General features: G+C 39.3%; 1 protein-coding gene across 7 annotated transcripts in view; it reads right to left on the bottom strand.

The window, feature by feature from the left end:
• Window positions 1–10,701: 10,701 nt before the first annotated feature.
• The window catches only part of LOC124175797 (serine/threonine-protein kinase tricornered), a 113,179-nt gene continuing 99,022 nt past the window's right edge, over window positions 10,702–24,858 (bottom strand). For 6 of the 7 annotated variants that reach the window (XM_046556335.1, XM_046556333.1, XM_046556334.1 and 3 more), the window contains 9 exons: window positions 17,539–17,615; window positions 17,019–17,252; window positions 16,592–16,799; window positions 16,358–16,475; window positions 15,978–16,117; window positions 15,598–15,798; window positions 15,349–15,501; window positions 15,071–15,229; window positions 10,702–14,954 (listed from right to left, as the gene is read on the bottom strand). In XM_046556335.1, the coding sequence (XP_046412291.1) occupies window positions 14,839–14,954; window positions 15,071–15,229; window positions 15,349–15,501; window positions 15,598–15,798; window positions 15,978–16,117; window positions 16,358–16,475; window positions 16,592–16,799; window positions 17,019–17,252; window positions 17,539–17,615 (1,406 nt within the window). In that variant the 3' untranslated portion in view covers window positions 10,702–14,838. Of the gene's footprint in view, window positions 14,955–15,070; window positions 15,230–15,348; window positions 15,502–15,597; window positions 15,799–15,977; window positions 16,118–16,357; window positions 16,476–16,591; window positions 16,800–17,018; window positions 17,253–17,538; window positions 17,616–23,196; window positions 23,515–24,858 lie in introns of those variants that run through there. The other variant, XM_046556337.1, reaches the window with a different exon arrangement.

The raw sequence follows: 24,858 nt of genomic DNA, 5'->3' as shown, positions 1-24,858 counted from the left end.
ATTGATCTGGTTGCGTGATTGGACATTTTTCGCATCGTCTTGCCAGCCGATCCATTGGCATTCGACAGTTTCGTTAAAAACTTGGAGAAATTCACGATCGCGGTTTTTTCAGCTCATATATGACAGCGGGCTACGGGCGAAGAAATATTTGAGCATTCGAGAATGAAGATGCAGCGAGGGGCGAGGGATGAATCGAGGGTAGCTTGGGAGGGAAAGATATCGGGAGAACCAAGGCGTCGTCACAAGCGGCAATCACTGGGCTTAAGTGAGAAGCGGTAACCCAATCAACCCTTAACAACCAGATCCGCCTTGGGACATGCTCCGCGGAGCAACTAAACTCGTAAACTTGAAGAGTCGAGCTCAAAGGAAACTCAGTCGCTTACGCGCTTCTGATTTTTTAATTCTATTTTCTGGTATATATCGTTGATTGCGCATCCAACTGCGGGTATAGTCGACAATTTTTTTCGAGGGTTCCCATTGCCACGGTAATTCCGATTTTAGGGTGTGCGGAGTCAGCGCGAACGGGGGAGAAAAATATATTTACAAAATCCGGGCTCGACGCAAAATTTTATACAATTCGATACCGTCTTCGGAAAATTTCTTTCGATGCGAAACCTCGGCGACGCGTTTCTTTTTTCTTGCGTGTAGTTTTTTTCCTCCGATAATATATCGTTTTTTGAACGAATCTTTAAAAACGAATGGACAAAACAGGGTTTTCGAGAGAAAAAAAGGAACGAAACGTGTCTCCGGTTGTATACCGTGACTTCGAGCGATATACTGCGCACCCTTTTAAATTCTCGCGAGACGCGATACAGGATTTAAAGTTGGAAATTTCGAAAGAGCATGGGTACCTCTATACGGTTGGACGCACGTAGGTGCGCGTACACAATCCCGTTGTACTTTTTCGATTCATAGTTCATATATCAACCGCTTAGGAGAGGCGGCGACACACAAATACCAGCGGTATATCAAAGCCACGCAGTGCGCAGTCCATAGATAAAATATATTAACCCCCTGCGCCCGGGCAGCCGCGCGTAGGTTTCAAGATTTTGGGGACACTTCGTGAAATGACTTATGGTCGGCGGCGTGCTTTAAGATGCCTCGCCTCGCCTCGGCTCGCTTCGCCGTAACTTTCCTCTCCTTTCCTTTCCATATACCCACCTTGCTTTTCCTTTACTTCCATATCGTTACCTTACACATCGAACCCTTCGGGATTAAACCCCTCAATGCCCCGTGCGAAGCTGATATCTTTCACCTGGATCGGAGGAAAGTTTGTTGTTTGTAGCTCGCACGCAAGCATATATACGTATATTATATAATAATACAAGTTCTGTTGTACATGTTTGAAAACTGTAAGTCAGGATCCGAGGTCGTATAGAATTTGTTCATTGTGCGAGAGCATCGCTGACATCCGTATGTTCGTCCAAATGCTTGAAGGATTCACGATTCCTTCACATTCAAATTAGGATGATATACCATTCAGGGATATCTATACCTACTCCGTTTCGGAACGTAACGACCGGATAATAACAGTAACAATTCGGAAAATTGGTATTACTAAGCTGTCATCTCATTCTCAAATGGCCGTTACGTTTTCATTTCCGTCCAAATATACCTGCGAAGGTCCGGAATACCTTTTCTACGAAAGTTTGAAGTTGACCGCATATATAAATGCCTCGGCCTTTTTTTCAATTTTACAGTACCTTCTACGGCACGAGCAGTTAAAACCGTAATAACTAACAATCCGATTTCGGCAATCCAGGTTCAGTCGAATGTATTGTTTTCAGAAATTCGTGTAGTAGAAAAATGAAAATTAATATCAGATCTAGGGAAATTTGAAGTTTGTAAAATCTTTTGCGATTTATAAATGACTGTCATTTACGGGGAGTACAAACAGGATTAGCAGAGCCTGCCACTAACGATCAAGACTGCCTGAAACTGGAAAGAACGGCGAAGCACTCAATAAGGATCTAACAAGTGCAAACAATAGGATCGGTTCAGCCCGCACAAACATCTGTGCGAGTGTTGGTCGCCATTGCAGCTCATTTACGCGCTGCATTTCCGTCTCTACACTTATTATTAGACCCTGCAGTTTTTGGTTGAAGCTACAGATATATAAAAGTTGGGGTCATTGGTGGACAAGGTCCAGAGGGATGTTGGCAATTCGCAGGGTTTTCGTTGAGATTCGATCTGCGGAGCAGGGTGAAAGGACGCCTGCGAGATAATCCAATAACTGTGCTGACTACCGCCCTTGCTCCGTCTTGCCCTTTTCCCTTTTGGGCTTTGCTTTTCGCGGTGCGGCGTTCCCTTGAACCCCTCGTTACAATTCATTACATTATATTAGACTACATTATACTTCAGCCCTCCAAACAACGCCATGAACAACCTTCTTTTACACAGCCCGAAACGCCAGTTACGCCCAGTTTTCCGTTCTATTTTGCCATCCAATATTGTTTTGAGCGTGCGTCAAACTTTGTTCGCCTATGTTATTGGGGACAAAAATAATTTTACATTACAGCTACAGGGGTGCATATATCTCCGGTCTTCGGTTCCAACTATTTGAAACCTTATTAGAGATTCCGATCCCAATACTGAATTCGTAAAATTTCAACTGTTCGCAAAATCCAAAAAGAAAAACTTTCGACCCTTAAGCATCCGTCAAGTATTCTTTCACCGGCGCGACCCCCACTGAAAATTCTTTTCTTCTCATCTGATCCCGAATGTCAGTCTGATATGTATTAACTGCGCACACGTTACACATGCCTCTACGACGCATTATACGCGCAGAGCATCGTGGATGATTTACACTCGCGTAGGAGCTAGCCTATAAATAATAGGACAGAGTATAAGTTTAATATTCAGTAGCTTCTAATTTACAAGAAGTTATTAAATAAGGGCCTCGGGCTATTGACGGATCGTAATACCGATTTTCTTGGTGAACATTTGTCTTTTTTCAAAGAACATTTGTCCGAGGGCCGTAGTATGTAGTTAATATTCATTCGAATGGTAATCCACTTGTCGTTTAATTAATCCTTTAATTTTCTACAATTATAATCAAATATTTCTATCGTCGTCAAATAACACTCGATCACCGCCAACTATAAAATTACAACACCGATCTTATTGTTCATAAATTCTCAACCCGATTTCTAGACTCTCGCCACCCCGACGATTATCATTGCAGTTAAACCGCGCAGTGACGCGTAACGTGAGAAAGTGACGACGTATCGTTGACGTAGCTCACAATCAGTGAACATTGCTCTGCGAGCGGTGCGCCCGATCATGCCTGCGGCCGTTCCGAACGATCTCCTCACTACGATAACTATACCTATGTATGCAAAGCACCGCGGAGAGGCACGTGGTTGCATTATTTCCTATTTTTTCATGTGTGCACAGATTGGTTCGCTCGAGAGAACAAATCGGAACGCGTGCCGCAGATTTGGGGTGAGCTTAACCGTCCATATATATGTATAGATGTTTAATACCGTACGTAAAGTCCGGCATGTATGGGGGTATTGGGTGCTGTACATGGTACAGAAAGTACATTGTGCCTATGCTGTGGTGAAGAAAATTGAGAAAAAGATTTTAAGGAAACTTTTACACCAATTGTTACATGCATGTCAAATTCAGTACACCCGTGGTGAAGTCAAAAACAAAGAAGGAAAAAATCAAAGAACATCTTTAGTACTTAATCTATCAGAAATGTGTTAGCTGTAGGTATCATTTAGAATTTATGCACGATAGAAATGAACATAGCATACAGTGCTGACTGTACGGAGAAATTTCTTGACATAATTTTCAGTGAGTAATACTCAGAAATGGCCACTTCACACATTGTTGTAGCGTGCTTCGATTCATCACAGTATTACTCGAAGAAGTGTTAATCATTTTTACACATTCTTTAACAAGCACAAGTAATCAAAGATAAAAAAATAACATCAGAGTATAATTTCATTGGTACGTCTAGAATTTTTCCCTCTTATATTTCCCGAAGGGTTGAAAAATACTGCATACAAATATATGTGTACCAAAATACATGAAAATATTCCAGACTTTTGAGCTAGTATGTAAATTTGACTTACCTACCCTTGTACAACATCGAAGGTATCGTATGCTCAGGATCCTTGGTGCACGTAGTGATCATTAATCAACGTTCCAAACACACCGAAACGTTGATCAGTTATCCTTAGAGACGTGTACGTATGTACAAACATAACGAGATTGCGTGTCAGTGGAAAGCCTAGCCTTTCGCGCCTTCCTACACCGCGCATCTATAATCTAGGAACCCGGCGTCCGAAACTGCGAGAAGTGGAAACGTGCGAGTAGACGAGCCAGGTACACTATACGTAACGTTAACTGATTGTGAGCTCCGCCTGTAAGGTGTGTCTATAGGCATATGATGGGTGTGTGTAAATAGAGATGTACACACGCACGCCTGTAACGTGTGTTCAGCCGAGTCCCTTCACCCCTAGTTGTTCCCGATGCTCTGAGGTGTTGAAGGAGGGCTCGCGACTAGCGTGAAAATCGCGCCCCTGATCACGCGTGACGAGCATCCCACACGCTAGTTTCCATTCCTCCATCCACCGAGACCATCCATCCCCCACTCATCTAGCCGGAGTAGTAAGATATCCCGTATACATACAAATTCAGGATAGAGATCGTACAATGTATCTACGATATTGTTGTGGTTTCACGATTTGAATAAATCAGCATCCGTATGCGGGGATAGGATAAAAGGGTCGTTCTACGCTCCGGTGGAAAAGAAAATATGCAGGGTATGAAGAAAAAAAAGGAAAAAATAAAAAAAAACACGAGAAAAATTACCGGCAATCGACAGTAAAGTGATCGAAAAACTGGGACCCTCTATCAACAGGATTATGCTCCGGTATGTAAAGATCGAATAGAAATAACGAGTGACTGTAGCCGGGCTTATACGTATAAGCAGATATCGCAAGTTGCATCGCACAGTGTTTCGCCACGTGTCGCACACGTCGTGAATAAAACGCTCGAGTATAGTCAATTTCTCGGGGACACGTGTCCGTCTCTATGGATCCTGTACAGACACAATATGGTGCGAGGCGACGTGTCGCTGTGGCGATGCCGCGGTTGGAGGGTGCAGGGTGTTGCACAGGGTGAAATAGGAACGTAACGCCCACGCGAAAATAACTGTTGCAGTTCCCCGCCCCAGCCTCGCACCGATATTGTAACAAGCAACCCTTACTGACTCGGTCCAGACTCACCCGGCTCCGGTTGGGGTTGCACAATCGCGGCCTGATTGATAATTTATACGGTGCGTACAGGTTATTTGATTATCTGTCCCCTACTCGCCCCTCCATCCCCCCCGCGCTCTACACCCACGCTTCTCTTTTCTGCAGGTCTTTTGTTGACGGGGAGGATGAGAGAGAGAGCGAGAGAGAGAGAAAAAGGGAGGATAAAGTTGGCGGAACCGGACGACTCGCTAAAAACAATCGGGAACATCGCAACTCCCCTGGACACGTGTAACTGCGCGAATATCTTTCATCTACGAAGCTTCGTTTGTGAATTGTAAATTGTTGAATTGGTTCAGTAAATGTCAACTCCTCGTTCAGTGGTCAAAGTTTGACCTAGGAAAAATTTGATCGCTTCTAAAAATGTCATAAGGCCTTATTCCAACAGAAGTTGATGTAAGCTTAAATAGAAAAATTGATCGAGAAAGCACAAGCAATCGATCGAATCCAAACATTGAACACAATATTGACCAAACGAGGAGACAAAATTATTTTTAACAATGTGAATGTCATTGAGAGAAATCTGTTCGTCGAATCCATCTACAACGTCTTGACAAGTAGGTACAATTTTTATCGAAACAATGATAAAACTAAGCAAAGGTGCCCACTGAAGCGTAACCAGGGATCATGGGGCGCCGGCGGGGATGAGGAAGAGAATGAGGAAATCGGGGTTGAATAGAGATGCGGGTTGGATCTATGCGGTGCAACGAGCAGCGATAAAATAGGGGCTGAACGCGTGATGACATAATTGGTATCATTCGAGATCTTCTTTTGAGGTCACCCTCCGGGCACGTATCCCTGGAACGCCCCGTTCTTTCCCCGTGCCTTTCACCCTTGCGGGACGCCTTTGCAACGCGGTGGTACATGCCCATAACGCATGTGCAACACGCGTGGTACAACCCACGCAATTCGCGACAGCTCGGACGCAGCTTGTCACAATGAAGACGAATCATTCGAATGAGCACAGGCGGGTTCGCTGCCGTAATGAATAATCGCACTAGCCACGGTAAATTCTGTTTGGGAGATACGAAAACAGAGCCGATTCAATCTAATGAGATGCTAGCCGTAACTAAAAAAGTAGCTTAAAGGATACAATTTGGATTGTAAGGCATCTCGAGTAAGTCGATACCATTTTTCACTGGACCACTCGTTAATTATGAAACGTAGTATCGAGCACTTGGGATCCGAGATCTCAATATTAGGGCTTAAATTGCAATATTGTGTTTTCGTTTTAATTATACCCGGCATTCTTCTTCTCTTTTATCCGGATATATTACAACTCCTTTGAACGTCATGTATTTTCAATTGAATAAACACAAAAGTGGTAGGAAGGAAGATCTACAGAATCCATTGCCTACTATTCCACTTGGGTTTCTTGTCAAAGTCGCGGTAACTTGTGGTTTGATCACCGAGTACCGAGGGCGAATGATTTCTGTTCTCCTTTTCTTCAAGAACTTTCTCGATGACCGACAATCCGATATCGACGATCTCCTGCGACTTCTCCAACTCCGACATCGGCGGCTTCGCTTTGACGCCAGTCTTGATGAATTCGCACTTTGAACCCTCCTTGGCTGCTCGCGCCATGCTGGCAACTCTCAAGCCGATTGCTCGGCCCTTCATGTAAGCCTGCTCATGTCCGTCTATCCAGGATTCCGTCTTACCTTCGTTTTGCACCCTTTCCCGAGACAACGTGTTGTTCCGCTTGCGGCAACGAGTTGCGAATGCGTGGACGTTATACACGGCAGGGTCCATTATCGGTATCACATCATCTTTGTTGTACTTTTCATCGGAGACCAAAGACTCGGGAATTCCTTCACTGCTTTTGGTAGCAGTAGGCTCTATTTGTTCCAACGTCGACGGTGTCGAGGAACTTCCTGCCGTCATGCCGACGTCTTTTTCCAATCTCTGCGACGTTCCTCCTTGACCAACAGATGATGGTACTTGTTTTTTGGCCCACGAACGATGCCCATATTTCGTCTCCCCAGAACGTGGGACTCGCGGTCCGACTGACGGAGAGATCGATGTATATCGAGTTAGCGGCCCTCTAACGAAACTTGCTGGTTTTGCTCTTTGCTCCTTGGTCTTGAGCACTCCCAAAGTACTCGACGATGATCCCGGTCTTGGTTTTGGGCTCAAGGTAACCGGCGAATCCCCGAATATCGTATTTAACTCTATTTCTTCATCCTCTTCCACCACAACCTCGGATACGGGAAGAGTAGCCGATTCTTTTCCGGTCTTCGGTGCAGTAGGTTCGGGAATCTTGGAATTTAAAACCACTTGTACTCGGTTTGAAAACCTGCTCAGCCTTTCCGTGAGCTCGCTGCTCAACATTTCAGAGGAATTATCCGAGCGTCTGGTATCTTCATTATGCTTTTCCTCGTGCAGTTGGGATTCGTTCGTAAGCTTGGGCATGATCATGGGGGAACTGGGCTTGGGAAGTTTCGTTCTAAAACTGAAGGTTCTGTTCTTGGGATCGCTTTCATGTGCTGTACTAGTATGAAATTTTGGGGAGGGTCGAGCCGATGGTTTTTCAGAACATTTATCAGACCGTTTACTCAGTGACTTGTCATCTGAAACAGTGGCCGATATTTTCGAAACCGTTCTTTCCTCGGTTTTAGTAACCTGATCGTCAGGTTGCTTTTCCAGCTTAGTTTCAGCAGATCTTACTAACTGCGCTGCTTTTCCGGCGATAAATGAATTTCTGTTTATCCGAGGTAGCGGCGCTTTGCTTAGAGCACTGGACTTCGACTTCTCTGAAGACGCTGCAATTGTAACCGTTGTCTTTACAACTCCCGTGGTGTTGAACTTTGACCCACGATTACTACAAGATACTTTTGACCTCGCTTGACCTTTTGGGTTACAGTCTCTTTGGTTCCCAGACTGAGAGTCTTTCGATGTCTCTGGATCGTTATTTCGAAATTCCTGATCACTACCCGTCATGATTTCCGTCTTGGGTACTTCTTCGCCGGGATTAATCCTTTCCTTTGCATTCTGACCGTTGAGGAGAACTTTCACACCTCTGGAACACGTTGGAAGCCTCGACTTGTTAACACCTCGAGAATAAGACGAAAATTCTGAGATCTTGGAGATTTCTAGCTGCCTCGAGCAATTCGACAGACTGTCTTTATCGACAGCTCGATTAACGCACTTCTTCGTTCCATTGTGGAGCGATACCTCGGATGGCACTTCCAATTGCTTCGTCGGCGGGATGGTTTGAGATCTTGTTCCAGATTTCGTTAAGCTCGTTTTGGGTTTTCTTTCAATTGTGCTGGAAATCGTTGATCTAGTTTTTGGCTCCAGTGTAGAAGAAGTATTGTCCGAAGGTGATTTTATTGATGTCCTGTTACTTTCACTGTATTTCACAGACATCCATGTTCGTGTAGAGCCTGGTTTTGCCTTCTGTTGGTCTTTACAAATTTCCAGGGATTTTCTTTCATAACTCGGGTTGCGTGAGTCCTTAGTGTCGCCATTTTTTAAAACACTTTCGTTCTTCTTCACCTTTGTTGAACTCCATGGAACCGGTTTACTTCGCTTTTGCGACTTGCATGCCGGGGTGATCTACAAGAAAATGTTTCGCATTATATGACTCAACTATGTCACGCTAGTACGAGTTATCGTTGAGATGATATTCGAGACATATGAACATTGTACTACTGACGTTTTCTCTTTGATTTTCCTGTCCGCCAGAAGGATTTATAGTTTTTTCGACCTTAGTTTGACATCGGGGTATCTGCGAAACGTTAGAAGGCTTTCGAGCATGCAGGATGATCTTTTGCGTCGAGTCATTACGTCCGGAGATCACATCTTGTTCTTTGGCAACTTTTAATCCAATTCCAGATGTGCGGGCGTCACAGCCGGTATCAAATAATTCAACGATTTTTCCACCGGTAGAATATTTCTCTGAACCATCACCCAAATCGTCAACGAAGAAGAACAAAGGATTCTGGCTGAACGCATTCATTTTGTAAGTCAATCACGATCAAACGCTTTTCTGTGAATTATTTCTTGACGTTAATACTGAGGAGGACTGATCAATATTTGCCGTTTAATCGTTCCAGGATTTTTCGAGACTTCTTTCACAGACTGAGAAGGGTTAGGTGCGATGAAACAAGGGACTGCGATCTTGTTACACGCCTCGTATATTGCACGTTTTAATTTTCGCGTCATTGCAAATATTTCTGTGATTATAATTGATGTATGATTTTGCATTAACAGGAATTTTGGGATAAAAAAAATCTGTGCCAAAAGTTATCGCATAGCTATGGCATCTTGCATGGGGTGCATTTGAATATATACGTACCTATATGTATGACATATGGTAATGTACTAGACTTTTGTTTTTGAAACTGCACCCCCTATAGTTCATCGTCGTAGTGCAACCTAAAACAGAATCATAATAATTTCGGTTATCGGAGATTACACAGATTGTAAAGTTGTTTTTTTTTCAATAAAATCTGATCACGAAGTATCGGAAGCGCAGTTACCGTAGCCAGTATCAGCGCACACGTAATTATCAACTGTAGTCATTCCTACGCGATGAGTCGAGTTGCCAATGATACTCTTCAAGGGAAGTCGGTAGAGTAGAATATCAGAATGGTAAGGATCCATATGCCGTCTGTACGTGGCTTGTTACCTGATGTTGTTACCAAACGGACTGAAAATTAGACAAGTATTAGAAAATGATGTCCTATTGATAAATATAAATAATTGTGCACGACAGGTGTCTGGCAATTTTGATATTTAATTGGAAGTAGATCAACTATTGACAGATGGCGACGTTTAAAGGCTTTCCATCAATGTATAACGCTGAACGCGTTTTGAGCGTTGGAACATTTATGGGACAGAAGAGATATTAAATGTATCGGATTCTATCTCAATGCAATTGAGGCTGGAAATGGTTAATCATTTGCGTAAACCCAGAATCAGTTCTTCGATCGAGATCTACTGTTGAAGATGATAGACAATGTCGTACAGTAAATTTTCGGTTAACAAATTTCATTATTTATTTACAATGCAGTATACACGGCTTCCGTGATACCAGAGTATTAGTCGCATACTTTCGAAACTTAGTTCTGAAACCTGCTTGTTTCGCGTTGTAATTTTGTAGAGAGCGCTACAAAATTAGACATGAAAAACTTTACGTTGCTTATGGTCAAACGTTAAACCCTACGCAATAATTACCAATATTCATTTGATTCGATACCAAAGTCTTGATGTATTCATACATGCACACTAATGGGTATGTTGAATCGTTAAGAGATGCACAAACAGGATAGAAGGGTGAAATCCGTAATGGCTAATTAAATGAACAGTATCTGCAAGAGTGGTAAAACCCAACCAAAAGGGACGCACGATTAAAATAAAAAACAATTTATTAACGACATAATTACAATAGTATATTTTTGCATATGGAAAGCAATTTTTTTTTCTTCTCTTTATACATTGGTTTCTCATAATGTTTTTTTTTTTTTATTTTTTTTACTTCTTTCCTTCTTCAATAATAATATTAATTCTTTAATTTAATCACAAGCCTACTATGAAATTGTTGCATTCACTTGTCATTTTGCGTGTATGTGTGTGTTTTTATTCTTTGTGTGTTAATAAACAACTATTAAGAGATATTGGTTTACGAATAATTAATTTAAACCGCCGTTAATTAGAGACATGGCAACACCCGATTATCAAGTTCTCTTTATGAAATCGTTTTTCAAAACATACCTACGCGAAAAATTCAGTTTGTAATTGAATTGATATTCAAGATACGCCACAACGCCGGTCACCATGTATAATAACAAATCATTACATTTTTAATACAATCGTTACAATTTCTACTTAAAACTATTCAAATCCAGCTAACAAAAATCAACTAAATTACTGTACAAAATAAGGACAAGAAAAAAATTGGGTTCCACTCGTGTATTTGGGTTTACATAGTATTGTTGTCGGGACTGTCGGATTCAAAATTCAGCAATATTTTTGTACCAGTTTCCTTTTTCTTTAGTTTTGTTTTATATAAATAACGGGAATAAAATTTGATTCACTTCATTTTGCCCGTGCACAGATCATTATTCAAACTGCAAATAAATATTGAAAGGTTGATTAAAAATTGCTTAACTAGTTGAATAACTTTGTATCACATGTTAAGAAGTTCGTTTTACACCGCTTAAAAGCTTCACGTGCAAAATTAGTAACGAGAGCAGCTTCAAATCTGTGTTCGATAATTTTTAAATCTGGAAACTTTTACAAAATAAAGTCAATAGAAAATCTATTGCAGTTAGAATTTAAAATTGCCGTTTTCACGTTCTCGTACGTTAATTTAATATTGAATAGTGTTTCTCAAAATTGGACCGAAGCGATCTGAATTTTGAATCTCAACTTGACGAACGTCACAAAAGTTTCGAACTCAAACAAGATATTCTATTAGAGATATTGAAACTGGGGATCCTGTACTTATAAACATCGTATTAATCGTGTCCTCCGATTAAAGAGACGCCGAACGCCGTTAGGAATAATAATTAAAATGAAAACTGAATCTAACTATAACAATAATAGCCAGAGTCAGCAAAGAGAGATCTATCATGGTGTTAAATTTAATAGTAGTAAATTAGTAAACTAATTATTATTAATATAATAATAAAAGAATGCGGCGAGGAGCGCGATTTTAACTGTCACATTGATATTTGTATGCTTATATAAATATGTGGTTGTACATAAATATGTGTATATATACATACATATATACATGCACATATATATGCGTGTATTGTATATACACATGTGTGCATAATCATACCGTACGTTTATGAACACACCTGTAAGATGATTTACGTGAAGCATTGTTTAGGTATGTTATGATGAATAATAATTGAACGATTGGATTATTAAACTGCTTAATATTTTTAATACGTAACATTTAGTCGATTCGTTATTATGTACAGTGTACACCAAGAAGAGTCATTGTATGTAATCTAGTTCCTTTTTATCTTGATATTACGTGTTTACGTAAACGTCTGATATAAATACATAGATTGCCAGTAGTACCTATATATTCAATAAATAAATAATGTTCACTGATTATAACCTACATGTATGTATGTTCAAAATTTCATTCCGACATCATTTACGCTGTAATTCTCTTTTCACCTTAATCTCGAAAGTATTCGTATTCGTAATCATAATATTTATTCGTTACACTGCTTCCAGGGCACCAAAATTTGCTGTATTAAAGGCATCTTGTGGCTATTGTATTTAATTAAGAGAAAATTTTTACTTTTTTTTTTTTAAATTACGTTGCAGCTATCATTTTTATTTGTATTTATGTCAAGTAATCGTTTCGATTTTTGTTTAGTTTTAAATTAATGGCATGGACGTTAGCATCTGTAATCAACAGCGAAATATCATTAATATAAATATGTATATGTATATGTATTAAATAGTTTATCAGCCGTTCATTTAACACATTGGCATATTCACATGTTCTTTTTCCACCCGTTAATATGTTCGCAGTAACTAACATCAAGCTTGCTACAAGGAGATTCTCAGAAGCAGGTAAGCACATTGCAATTTTTGAAGGTGAATGTGTTGAACAACAACCGATGTTTTGCACTACATAGATTTGGATTATAATTTATTTTGTTCAATGCAGAAAATATGTAGCTCTCTCTCATTTTATTTAATGTCAGATATCCTTTTTTATACATTTAAAATATTTACTTTATTCTAAGTATCCATTTTTTTTTTTTTTCCCCAACCACGCATACGCCGGAACTCGATAGTTTATGATTTATTGGACACACTATGCAATTCGTAACAAACTGATTTCTCATCCTAGTATTCATACGATGGTTAGCTATACGCAAACACCTCGTAAACTTATGCAGTATTGTCGATCAAACACCATTATTGATTATTACTGCCTGCTGTAATATAATAAACTTATTATTATTTATTATAAATATCATCTACTACTATTATGAGGTGCCCTGGATAGCAACAGCATCTTTGTTACGGTTGTACCGACTCATAAATGATAACATTCCGTGTTCGTTTTAAAAATACGTTCGGTAAAGCATATGTAAATATGCTATGCCGATGTGCTTGTTAAATTTTTGCAACTGCTTTTCTCACATTTTTATCTTCACCGTTCTTTTATTATCCAAAAACGTCTGTTTTCATCATAACCATGAATATTACTATTATTATCTCTTACTGTTATTGTTAATATTTATTGTTTCTCATTTATTTGGCTCGTCTAAACGTACTGATGTTGCGCCCCGTGTCACGTGTGTTAGGAACCTTATTAAGGCAGCGAAGGAGCCCTGAATTTATCATTTCTTTTCATCTTAACTGCTCACTTGTAAAGTTACTCATCTCGTTCTAAACTTCCGTCTTTTTTGTTAATTGAGAGATTAATTTTTTTTTTTATTTTCAAAACGAACATTGCCAAGTTCAAAGAGTTTCTATTCAATGAACAGGAATAAGAACCAAAATCATAGTTGCCTGAGAAACAATACTACAAGTCATTTTTAGCTCTATCTTTTATTGTGACCAAATTGTTATTTCGAAAATTGCTCATCTTGCTGCTGCTTGATGTTCATTCGCAGGTGTCTTAATTCTTCAGACCATCAACTATCAGCGTCGTAAAAATTATTTGTCAATAGAATAGCAACGATATATCGCATAATATCGTCAACTGATTCAAAACGCATCATATATTAGCAACGTACTAACGCGAGTTATATATATTTCCCGTACTAATGCGCACGCGTAATTTGCACACGAAGATTATACCAAGCTTAGTAAAAGTTGCAAAATCGAACTTTTCATAATTCAAATTTAAACATTTATCCGTGCATGTCTTTCAAGATTTTTTATTCAATAGGGAAAAGAAATAAAAGAGCGAGAAAAGCCGTGTTTCATAACTAGCAAGAAATCCAATTTTTTTTTTTTTTTTTTCCATTTAGACAAAACTTTTTGCCGCGATTGATAAACTTCTATCAAAAGTCAGCCGCTTTCGCCCGCGCATACCAATTGGAATTTTTCTCAATATCTCGTTAGTACGGTTGCGATTTGTAAATACCTTCCTTACTTTTGACGATATCCTACCCTAAATCATTGGGTTTTTAAATTCTTAGTATCCAATCCAGACGTAACCCCAACGCATGCTCATAATCAGATCTTTTGTACTTAACGTCGTTCCTCGATATCCGAACAACTGTTTCATGTCTTCATTCCGATTAAATGAATAGCCTCATATTTCACGCCGACATATTAACCAGAAATCATCATCGTCATCATCATCGTTCATCTCTGTATTCTGCAGAGTCTCTGAAAATTTTCATTGCAGACCTCAGTTACAACCAAAGTCTATTATCCAAAGTGATGACTTTCACTCCCCTGTGAGGTGATGATAACGGTTATGACGGTGGTGGTGATGGTGGTGGTGGTGGTGGTGGTGATGGTGGTGATGGTGCTGAGGTGAATTGTGATTATGGTGCACCAGTACCGGATCAATCGATCCACCGCTTTGTGTTTGGTGGTTGACAGTCGAGCACGGGTTAATCGAGGCTTGCTATTTCTTGGTCGGGGTACCTCTCTGAGTCAGACCCTCGAATCGTTTGAAAGTGTAATTGATAAATACCCAGTCCTTGTATATCACCTCCCCATCTTGCGGCAGCGGTGCTGACGCTAAACACATTAGAAAGGTAATCAGTGAAAAATTTCTTTTCTTTCAAAGAAAAGTATATTTTAAGGAAAAGAAATGCCGAGATTTGATATTACCAATCATTTTATTTTCTACTCACGTATTTCAAGCTTGACGTCAGGGAACTCGTCAAAGTTGGATGTATCATCAATCGACCTCACTTCTACTGGGATTGCTGCTGGTCTTTCTCGTATGTGTTCCCAGTCAACTCCTCGGAAAAATGGCGCAAGCTTTAATTCTTCTATGCCTCTTTGAGAGCCTGGAAGTAATATGGGATTGCATTTTTTTTAATTTGTTCAGTGCAGTTACAACATTTATTATTTAACTACTCCAATTTCCGAAATGTTGTTATAAAAGGAAACAAGGATAAAGACGCACCCAATCTTCTATCTGCTTCACAGCAGAATCTAACAATAGTGTCCTTGGCCTCCTCGCTAATTGGTACTTCAGGAGGGAATATCAACGTTTCGCGCCAATTCATTACCTTCCTGTAAGTTTCTTGAGGATTTTCACTACAGAACGGAGGATAACCTATGTAAAATACAAACAGTAAAATAACAGATTTGTTAATAAGAATAAATAGTCGTTCAAAACAAATAATGGGTAATAAACATCAAGCGTACAAACCTATTAACATTTCATACATAATAACGCCTAGTGACCAGCAATCGCATGCCGGACCGTAACCGTTTTGCAGAAAAACTTCAGGGGCTATGTAATCTGGTGTACCGACTGTACTGTAGGCTAGAGCTCTTCGATTTCTTTTCCAACTCTCGGCTCTTCTCTTACTGTCCATTGCTCCTCCACTTCCGCATCCACACGACGTCACTGCAAAAAAGTTGAAAAACTTTGTGTAAACTAACAGTATCCGTTTTTAGGTGGAAAAGTCTGTGAGATGCTTCTCATTTTGTTTTAAAAAATCTAACTTTTATATAACATCAAAGGAAGCTGCATTAAACCGAGTTTCAATTGTGTCATGGCAATACTTTTTACAGACAACGACTTACTGAAATCTGAGGGTTTCGCCTGACTGAGATCCCGGTAAAAGTCAGTTCGGTGCGACTTCTTAAGTCCGGTACACAAACCAAAGTCTGACAGTTTGATGTGACCCCGCGCATCAAGCAGAAGGTTGTCCGGTTTGATATCTCTGCAAACAAAAGTTGGATTCATGCAATTATTAACATACATATATTGATTACTACACTTGACAAGGGATTATTTGTGTAGAGTTATCCACCGCACACTTAGTTGAAACGATGAAGAATGAAAATTATTTGAGTGATTGAGACTTGAATGAAAATTTTATCCATCTACTGTGATTGATATAATTTCGAAATCATACAAATTAAAATAAAATCAAATTGAACAATTGTTGTAAATTACTCACCGATGAATAAAACCCAGTTTGTGTATAGAATCTATAGCTAATGCGGTTTCGGATATATAAAATTGCGTGCATTCCTCAGAAAGTGTGTCTTTCTTCATCAGTAGGGTCATCATGTCACCTGAGAATTAAAAATAACATTATTACGTAGATAAATAATTGTGAAATAATGTCATCAGAAAATTCTACTCATGTATTGCAAGAAGAAGCAAAACACCGCCAAATAATTGAACTCACCACCAGGTAAAAACTCCATAATCAAATAGAGATTAATAGGGTCTTGAAAACTGTAGTACATCTTAACAACCCATTGATGATCAGCCTCGACAAGGATGTCTCGCTCTGCTCTGACGTGTGCAACTTGTTCTTTTTCAAGCATGTCTGCTTTCCTCAGTATCTTCATAGCATAAACATGACCAGTGTCCTTCTTCTGGACCAATCTTACCTGAAAAACAATTCGATCACACCTTGGTAACACATTTTTTTTCTCAACATTTTCCTTCATCTATATTCAACTTTCTTTGAACTTTTCGGCAACGAAAAGATTCTTCCGATGTGTATTATACGCACAAGATTGAGGAGGGAAAAAAATATCAATCGAATCCCCTGCATAAGACATACTTAGTCGAAAACCAAATGAAGATGAAGTTTGTCAATTCCTTACCTCTCCGAAAGCTCCTCTCCCGATTACTTTGAGTGGTTCAAAATCCTCGACGCCCAACCGCGAGCGTTTCAGACGTAGAAATTCAGTTTCTTTCTGGGCATGTTGCAGCCTCTTTTCCTGCTTTTGCTGCTCGGATAGACCCTCGTCTTTCAACGACTCCTCCAACTTCGCGAGCCTTTGCTTACGCTCGATGTGTTGAGCGATTAAATTACTGTAGTAATTCTCTAACGTCACCTGCAATCAACGCAAATTTCATCATTGCAGATCATCCAGGCGCTGCTATTCGAAACGCTTGGAGCATTATTCAAAAGTATGGATTCTAAAAATCGACATGCAATTTAAGAAGTTTAAACTCACAAAAAAAGATTGATTCTTATTTTCATACTTGAGCCATTCTTCATTTTACACAATCAAGGGTACCGGAATATGTTAAATAAGTAAATCTAAATTTACTGCACTTTACACAGAAATCTGACTTTAATTATTTCATAGCTATAAGGAGAATCAAATAATTATTTACCTTGGCTTTCGTGGCTTTGTCCAGGGTATGACCGCTGAATCTGATCGTGCTTTCAGTGGCCGCCATCTCCAGCACACCTGTAACAAAAATTGACAAATTTTTTATTAGTATTTCCGCTGCATCATAATGCGTCTGTTAGATAGATGCTATAATTATATTACTAGTGACATGACTTTTCAATTCGTTAAGAACAACGAATCAAAAAAAGCTGTGTCAACAATCAGTTTCAACTAATTTAATTCACACCCGAAAGTTGATCTATTTCGCAAATTCAGCATCACTCTCTAGGGGATTAATTCTGTATTTTAATAATTATATCCACAAGCAATTTAAAGTATTTTATTCTTATCTAACGAGATAAATCTTCATTAAGCACGCACTTGATACGAATAAACAGATTAGATGAGGAAAAATAATGCCCAACTCGCAAAATACACGAAATTCGCCGTTGTAATTTATACATCAACGAGAATGACGTTTGTAACCAACGTACACATGCTAATTTAAAAATATTCCAAAAACTGTATGTGCGCATACAACTCATCCGACAATAATCAATCCGATGATAGTATGATGGAATCGTATGAATTCAAATGTTTCCAGTTTTTCCCCCTCTCTGTTCCTTTTTTTGTTTTTGGAGTCTCGTTCTTATTACATATATATAATATAATATATACATGCACGAATAAGATTGGTTGATTTTTTTGCTTATCAATACGGTGCAGAAATCGTCGTTCATGTTATATTATACCATCTCCAACGCGATCGTTCCCACACATTTTGAAGTAACTCAGTATCTGTGCCATAATAATAGATTCACTTGACGTTTATAGTATTACATACAACGTGTATTATGACTACGATGATTATTATTATTTTTAATCGCGTTATTCGAACAGCTGACTACACGATAAAAAAAAAATAAGTTTAGAGCAAGGATGATGATTAAACCATCAAAACTGTCTCATTGTCAGTCGAGCTACGAGACACCCGATCGACTGACGTGGTGAGTTGTGACTCTGTGACACACAAGAATCATTGTCAAACACAGATTCTCACGAGTCAACGTGCACGTATGCGTATACATATAATATGTAAATACGTACAATAAGAAGGCGTCGAGAAACGGTACATGAGGTACAATTAGCCAGACTTGAACCTACATAGTAAATGATATTTAACTACGTCTAGCCAAAGTACGAAAAGTTTTATGGCAAGGGAGTAAAGTATGGGGTAAGAGGATTGGACTCATTCCCGTATCCTAATACCTTCGAGTGAAAGGACAAAGTGCATCGAGTTTCAAGAAAGTAACTGTCGAAATCTCGGCCGAAGTACACATTATACTGCACTTAGCAATACGACTTCACAACAATTGCTTTCAACTTGGTACCCATATACCGCGGTAATATACATGTCACGGTTTGTATCGCTATTTTAGGAAGATAAAAAGAGTTGTTCTATAACATGCCGAATTTGTCCTTAGTCTGATTTATATTATTCCAGACTATCTCGTTGTTCACAGAAAACTCTCCGATCTTAAGATGACAACAATGAATTGAATATACGTGGGTAAAAATAAAAATTTTCACCAAAAGTATATATTTGTCACAGATTTGTCCTATTAAAAGACATTAAAATTTGGAAAAAAAAAAAAAAAAACAGAAATCTCGTTTCTTTAAAAACGACGTGATGAGATTAATAACTATTATCGATGGACTTATACGCGAAAGATATTTATCTTCTCTGCACACCATCGAAAATACGAAAAAAATCAAATCATCTGTTAAAAGACAAAAATTGATGTTCGAATGACATCAGTCGTACGAATTTACATACAACTTGGCCGTCACGATGATCGTCGACCTTACTACATAGGTATAGTACATACCTATCTGCGGCATTTCGCGTATAAGTATAAACATATTGACGTGACATTAAAGAGCGTGAAAAACTCTGGACCTTGAAATTGTACACAGTGAGCAAAGTGTTTTATGGTAATGATTTTGAGGTCATCGTATAGTTTCATCCGATGAATCACTGTTGCGTAACATTACATATATAGAATGACGAATTTACCCGCCGTAATGGATTTGCTTCGTTCCCCTAACGTCTACCGCACGATTAAATACGAGGATATCAATTATTACACCTTGACCAAAACAATCGCTGGTGAAATATAAAATTTTGCCAAGCAAAAGGTTTAAGAACACGTTAAGTATTCTCGCATTAAAATCCAAGTAAAAGAAAAATATCTCAACAGTTACAACTATATTATTATACTGAAACTAATGTCAATTCTTTTCATATTAATTGTATTATACTTTTAATTTCACCGTTCAGTTACAGCATCGACGAAACCTTTGAACGCGACATGAAACTCGTCACAAATTTTATTCGAAAACGTTGGTAAAAAATTAAATAAATAAGTAATTTACATTATGAGAAAAAAAAAATTCCGAAACTCGTTGCTCGTACTTGGATGCAAAAAAAAAAAAAAAAATGGAAAGAACCAAAACCCGCGAATATAGAGCAACAAGTAAAAATCGCCTATAGCAGCTCGTTACTCGCATGTACACGTGTAGGTACCTTGCGTGTGATACGTCGTGTTGTAAAATGAATCAGAGCGTGGGCGTTTCGTTCGTACGACGACGTACAGGGTAGACTGTGAATTCAAATTACAACGAGACAGCCGTCGTATATACAAAATACACACGCTAATACCGCGCACGTGTGAGCGAGCGGGAAACGTGCGTAACAATTATGCCGTACATATATATATATATATATGTGTGTGTGTGTGTCGGTTTGTAAAAACGTACAATGCATACCGTATCATCATCATCATCACCGCGTGACGTTATCGATATAATGGTAACTGAAGTATCTACCAAGAAACAGAGACATAAATATGTACAAGGTGTTACATGTATCCTTTCGTTCGTCTGCATTTTGTATTATTAACATAAAACAGCGATGAAAATCGATAAATCGCTTCCGGGCAAAATTTTCTATACCTACGACTACGTAACGCATACCTATGTTTAGTGGGAATATATGTATAATCCGCGAATTCAAACGAGGTAGGTTATATGTCTGTTACGAGTACGAAACGGATGTGCTTGATATTTCTAAAGATATTTTGTACAATACGGTTCATGAGAAATTATTGTTCTGCACGCGGTAAGAAAAAAAAAAAAAAATTACCAGCATGAATCACATTCAGGGATAATGGGGAATGGTCCCGTTATGACGTGAGTGCAAAACTACGTACGAATGTATATAAATATAACAAAGGGCTGGTATAAACGGTCATCTAGATTACGGAAAGACGTCATATGCGTCACAAATGTTGTACGTATGATATAATAATAACCTATAAACTCTTGGAATAAGACGAACAATCAATCATTTCTCCAGATTTCACTGGTAATTTGTTCGTATTGTTTTTAAATTTTTATCAAATAAATGAATTAAAATAAAAATGATTTACAAAAATTTCGAAACATAAATCCACTCTCAGATTCGCAAACTTTGCGGTATTGTTGGTTGAAACGCGAAACGGGACGCTCTGAATTGTGGAAAAAAAAAGAAAAAAAACGACACGGAGCATGAACGGATGCGAGTAGATTTGTACGATACTGTATGTACAACGTACACGTGTGTATGATTCATGTGTTCGGATGTTTTACGTAGGTATCGTTCCACTAAAACGTGATGGGAGAGCGAAAGGAGAGTGTCTTAGCTGCGGCTTACCTGCACGGCGTTATTAACTAACGGGTAAAATAACAGCAGCAGAACCAGCTAATTAGATTTCCCATTTATACCACACGTACAGTTATGTAAGTAATCTGAATTCTCCAGCTGCAGGGGTCAAAGTATGCATTCAGTAGTCCGTTTCCCCCCGAACATTATACATATATTATGTATTACAACGATAACGATACAGTACGTACAATGACGCGATAACGAAGTGTCATGCTTTTGTCCTCTTCTCAAGAGCCTCAAATTGAAAATAATTGCAAACGACGTTATTACTCATTGTTACAGATACGTGTGTATCCATAATTTTGAATTCATCGTCAGGCAAATCGTTTGACGTTTATGGTACAACAAACGTACCATGCTTGCTAAAATAATCAGTTACTTCGATACGCTGTGATAATAGAGTGAAAGAAAAAAAAAAAAAAAAACAATGATATTCCAGAGTTGGCATGCCAATAGTAGTTGTAATGGTGGTGGTAGTAGTACAGATACTGTTGAGCAATGTTCAATATGGAATTTACGTAACGCAGACGGTACAGAATACATGCATAATGAATTGTCTGCATGCAAGTCCGTCTCTTGAATTGTATTATACAGTTACGTGTCCATTGTTTTCCAATATTTTTTTGTACAATCAAATCGTTCGCTTCTCGAATTTGGAGCTGCGTCACGAGCAGAACGAAGTTGAGAGAAAAGTTCTGGCATCAAAGATCTTCAGATTTGATTATTTGAACTTTTCAAACATCATTCGCACGACAGTTCGAGTTTTCGAAAAATTTGCAAGGAAAAAAAATAAATACATTCCATTTCGTAAGATGAAAAAAGATAATTGAAAACAGAGACGTGCATCGCATCGCAACTTCAAACGGTACGAGTAAAGATATAAATAAATAAACTTATCAAATCCCGTTCGTATATTTCAAATAGCATAAATCAATCTAACCTGATAGATTTACAAATGGAATTCACCGTTGAACCGCATCCATCGTCTACATGTAAAATACGTTCATTATCATAATAATGATTCAAGCACTCCACGCACGTTGCGCTCTCCGTTCCAACAGCAGCAGCAAGAACACAAACAGCTTTGCCTCCGAAAGTCTTGACTTATCGACACCACCCGACACACGCGTGTGTTGAAATGCACTTTGAAAATAAATAAGCTTATATCTAGCGTCCGAGGAAAAGCGAATTGTAATCAGTAATCGGGACTCGAGTGATCCGAGTACGTAAGAAAGACGACTCTTCGATATTGGATACCAACGTATCTAGTTTCACAAATTTCACACATAGTATTATTCGAAGGTGTGGTAAAAATTCGTCAATAACAGTTTTCGAATCCACGATCAGAGAAATAACTATTTTCGACATTGAAAACATTCTTACCGGTCGGTCAACTTGTATACCAGATATACAATGGATTAAGAGCCCAATTGACTAACAATCTCTAGGTTATGTTATGCTGTGTTATTCTTAAGAATCAAATTTCCCACCATACACGTTCAAACATATACAATATGTACGTAAACGAAAATTAATCAGAAACAAACCCCAGCGATATTTCTCAGGATGAACGACGCACGGTCAAGAGCATGGCAACGTTTGAACGACCCATGGATCATTCTCTCTCTCACTCTCCGACTCGGTCTCCAAAAAAGAGCCGCATTCCATCGCGCGATTCAAAACTGCTACGTGAAAAGGTCAAGAAGCGAAAGAGAGAGAGAAAGAGAAAGATAGATAAAAAAAACCAGAGCCAGACAGTGAGCGAGAGAAGAAAAAAGGTCCACAGGGTCGATTCGGGAGTTGAAACCCCTGCAAGACACAAGCCTCGATCTAACGTTGACAAGAGTACACCATATGTAACATGTAAGACGAACATTGATCAAATTGACTTACGTTCCCGCATTTGGCAGCAAGTTCACTCGGAACTCTTGGGGTACAAAGTAGAAGAAGCCTTCTGGGCATCTGATGACGAGGCCCGGGGTCCGGGCATCTCAGAGGCTAAGAAACCGGAATTCGAGCGCCACGGGAATCTCCTCAGTCTACCTCTTATTCCTTACGGTACCTTCTTCTCTCTACCTCTTCTCATCGACTACCCGTCTTAGGTATATACCGCACAAACCAAAGTCTCTCGGACCTTGTCCTACGCGAGGAACGAAAGCAACCAACCAACCAACCGACCGACCAACCAACCAAGAGGCCACCGGCTTGGGACGAGCGGGGCAAACGCTTACGGTAAACACTCAGACACGATACGACGACGACGAAGAATTGACTGTACATATTTCCGAGATGCGCGCGCATCTCGTTGACGCCACCAAACAGCTGATCCGTCGCCGACTGGCTAGCTGACGACGCTTTCCAACTCGACATGTACAAGCCGCGCGCACACAAACACACACACACACACACGAAACGTTTCAAACCGTTTCGATTCATAGCTCCGGGCACCGAGTGTTCTTCTTTTCATCCATCCGTTCCATCCGCCGATTTTTTATACGTCATTTTTAATCCAAAGATTGTTTTCCAAACATCTTACAAAGTCCCGAAGATTATGCCATATTCATGTTGGACCGTGTAACATTGACGAAAAAGTTTTCAACATTCTTAGATCACGTATAGGTTGTTCAAATTTTCTTCGAAGAACGATATAAACATTTCAGATGATATATTATTTAACAAGATTTCGCGATAAGCCGTGAGAGAATCTTCAGTTCGGTTATAACGAAAACTCTAGTTCCGCAAAGAGAGAAAAATAAAACCCAATAAAAGATACGAACAAAAGTTGACCGCAAATTTCTTAACGGTTTGAAAATATAAAAGCAAAGAACCGTACACGAAAGTTGGCGAAGTTGATGGCATCGATTTCATCACATGTGTATGTACATGCTGCGTATACCTGTAGATATATCGCATCTCCGTAACGAAGAGATGCAAATGAATCGTGATTCAATAAATTTCATTCATCCTCTTACCGTACACCCTGCACAACATGCACACACACACACGCGCACATATGTTGCTGCAATGAATTAGCTAAGCAGTGTAGATTTAGGGTTTGGTTTGGTTAAGTAACGTAGGGTTAGACAAGTCTGGTATACCATTATAAGCATTTGCCCCAGTTTAGAAGAGTAAAACGGTCCAGCATCAGCGTCAGTAGTTGCTCCATGTTTTTCTACCCGACAAACACGCGTTAATGAAAAACTAACCTTGGAGCTTACGGCCCTTGCACGTTTCTCACTCACTCACTCACTCACTAAGCAACTAACTAACTAACCGACTACTCGCTCCCTCACTCACCGATCCGCGACTATAGCCGGTAGTAAGTTAAAACGAGCCCACAACCCAGTTTCGTTTAATACAGCAGCACAGACTGCAGTCTGGGCAAAGTTGTTGTGCTGCTCGCGTAACGCGTAATACGATGATGATGATCTTATATCGTCTCGCTTCTAGATGTGAAAACTGCATTATTTCAAAACCAAATTCAGACGCCGCCGACGTCTCGCGAATAAATTACATTTCAAGGCAAGAAAAAAAAAATATATATATATATATATA

This window comes from Neodiprion fabricii, chromosome 2, assembly GCF_021155785.1.
Source record: "Neodiprion fabricii isolate iyNeoFabr1 chromosome 2, iyNeoFabr1.1, whole genome shotgun sequence".
NCBI lineage: Eukaryota > Metazoa > Arthropoda > Insecta > Hymenoptera > Diprionidae > Neodiprion > Neodiprion fabricii.
This window is presented reverse-complemented; position numbering and strand designations above follow the sequence as displayed.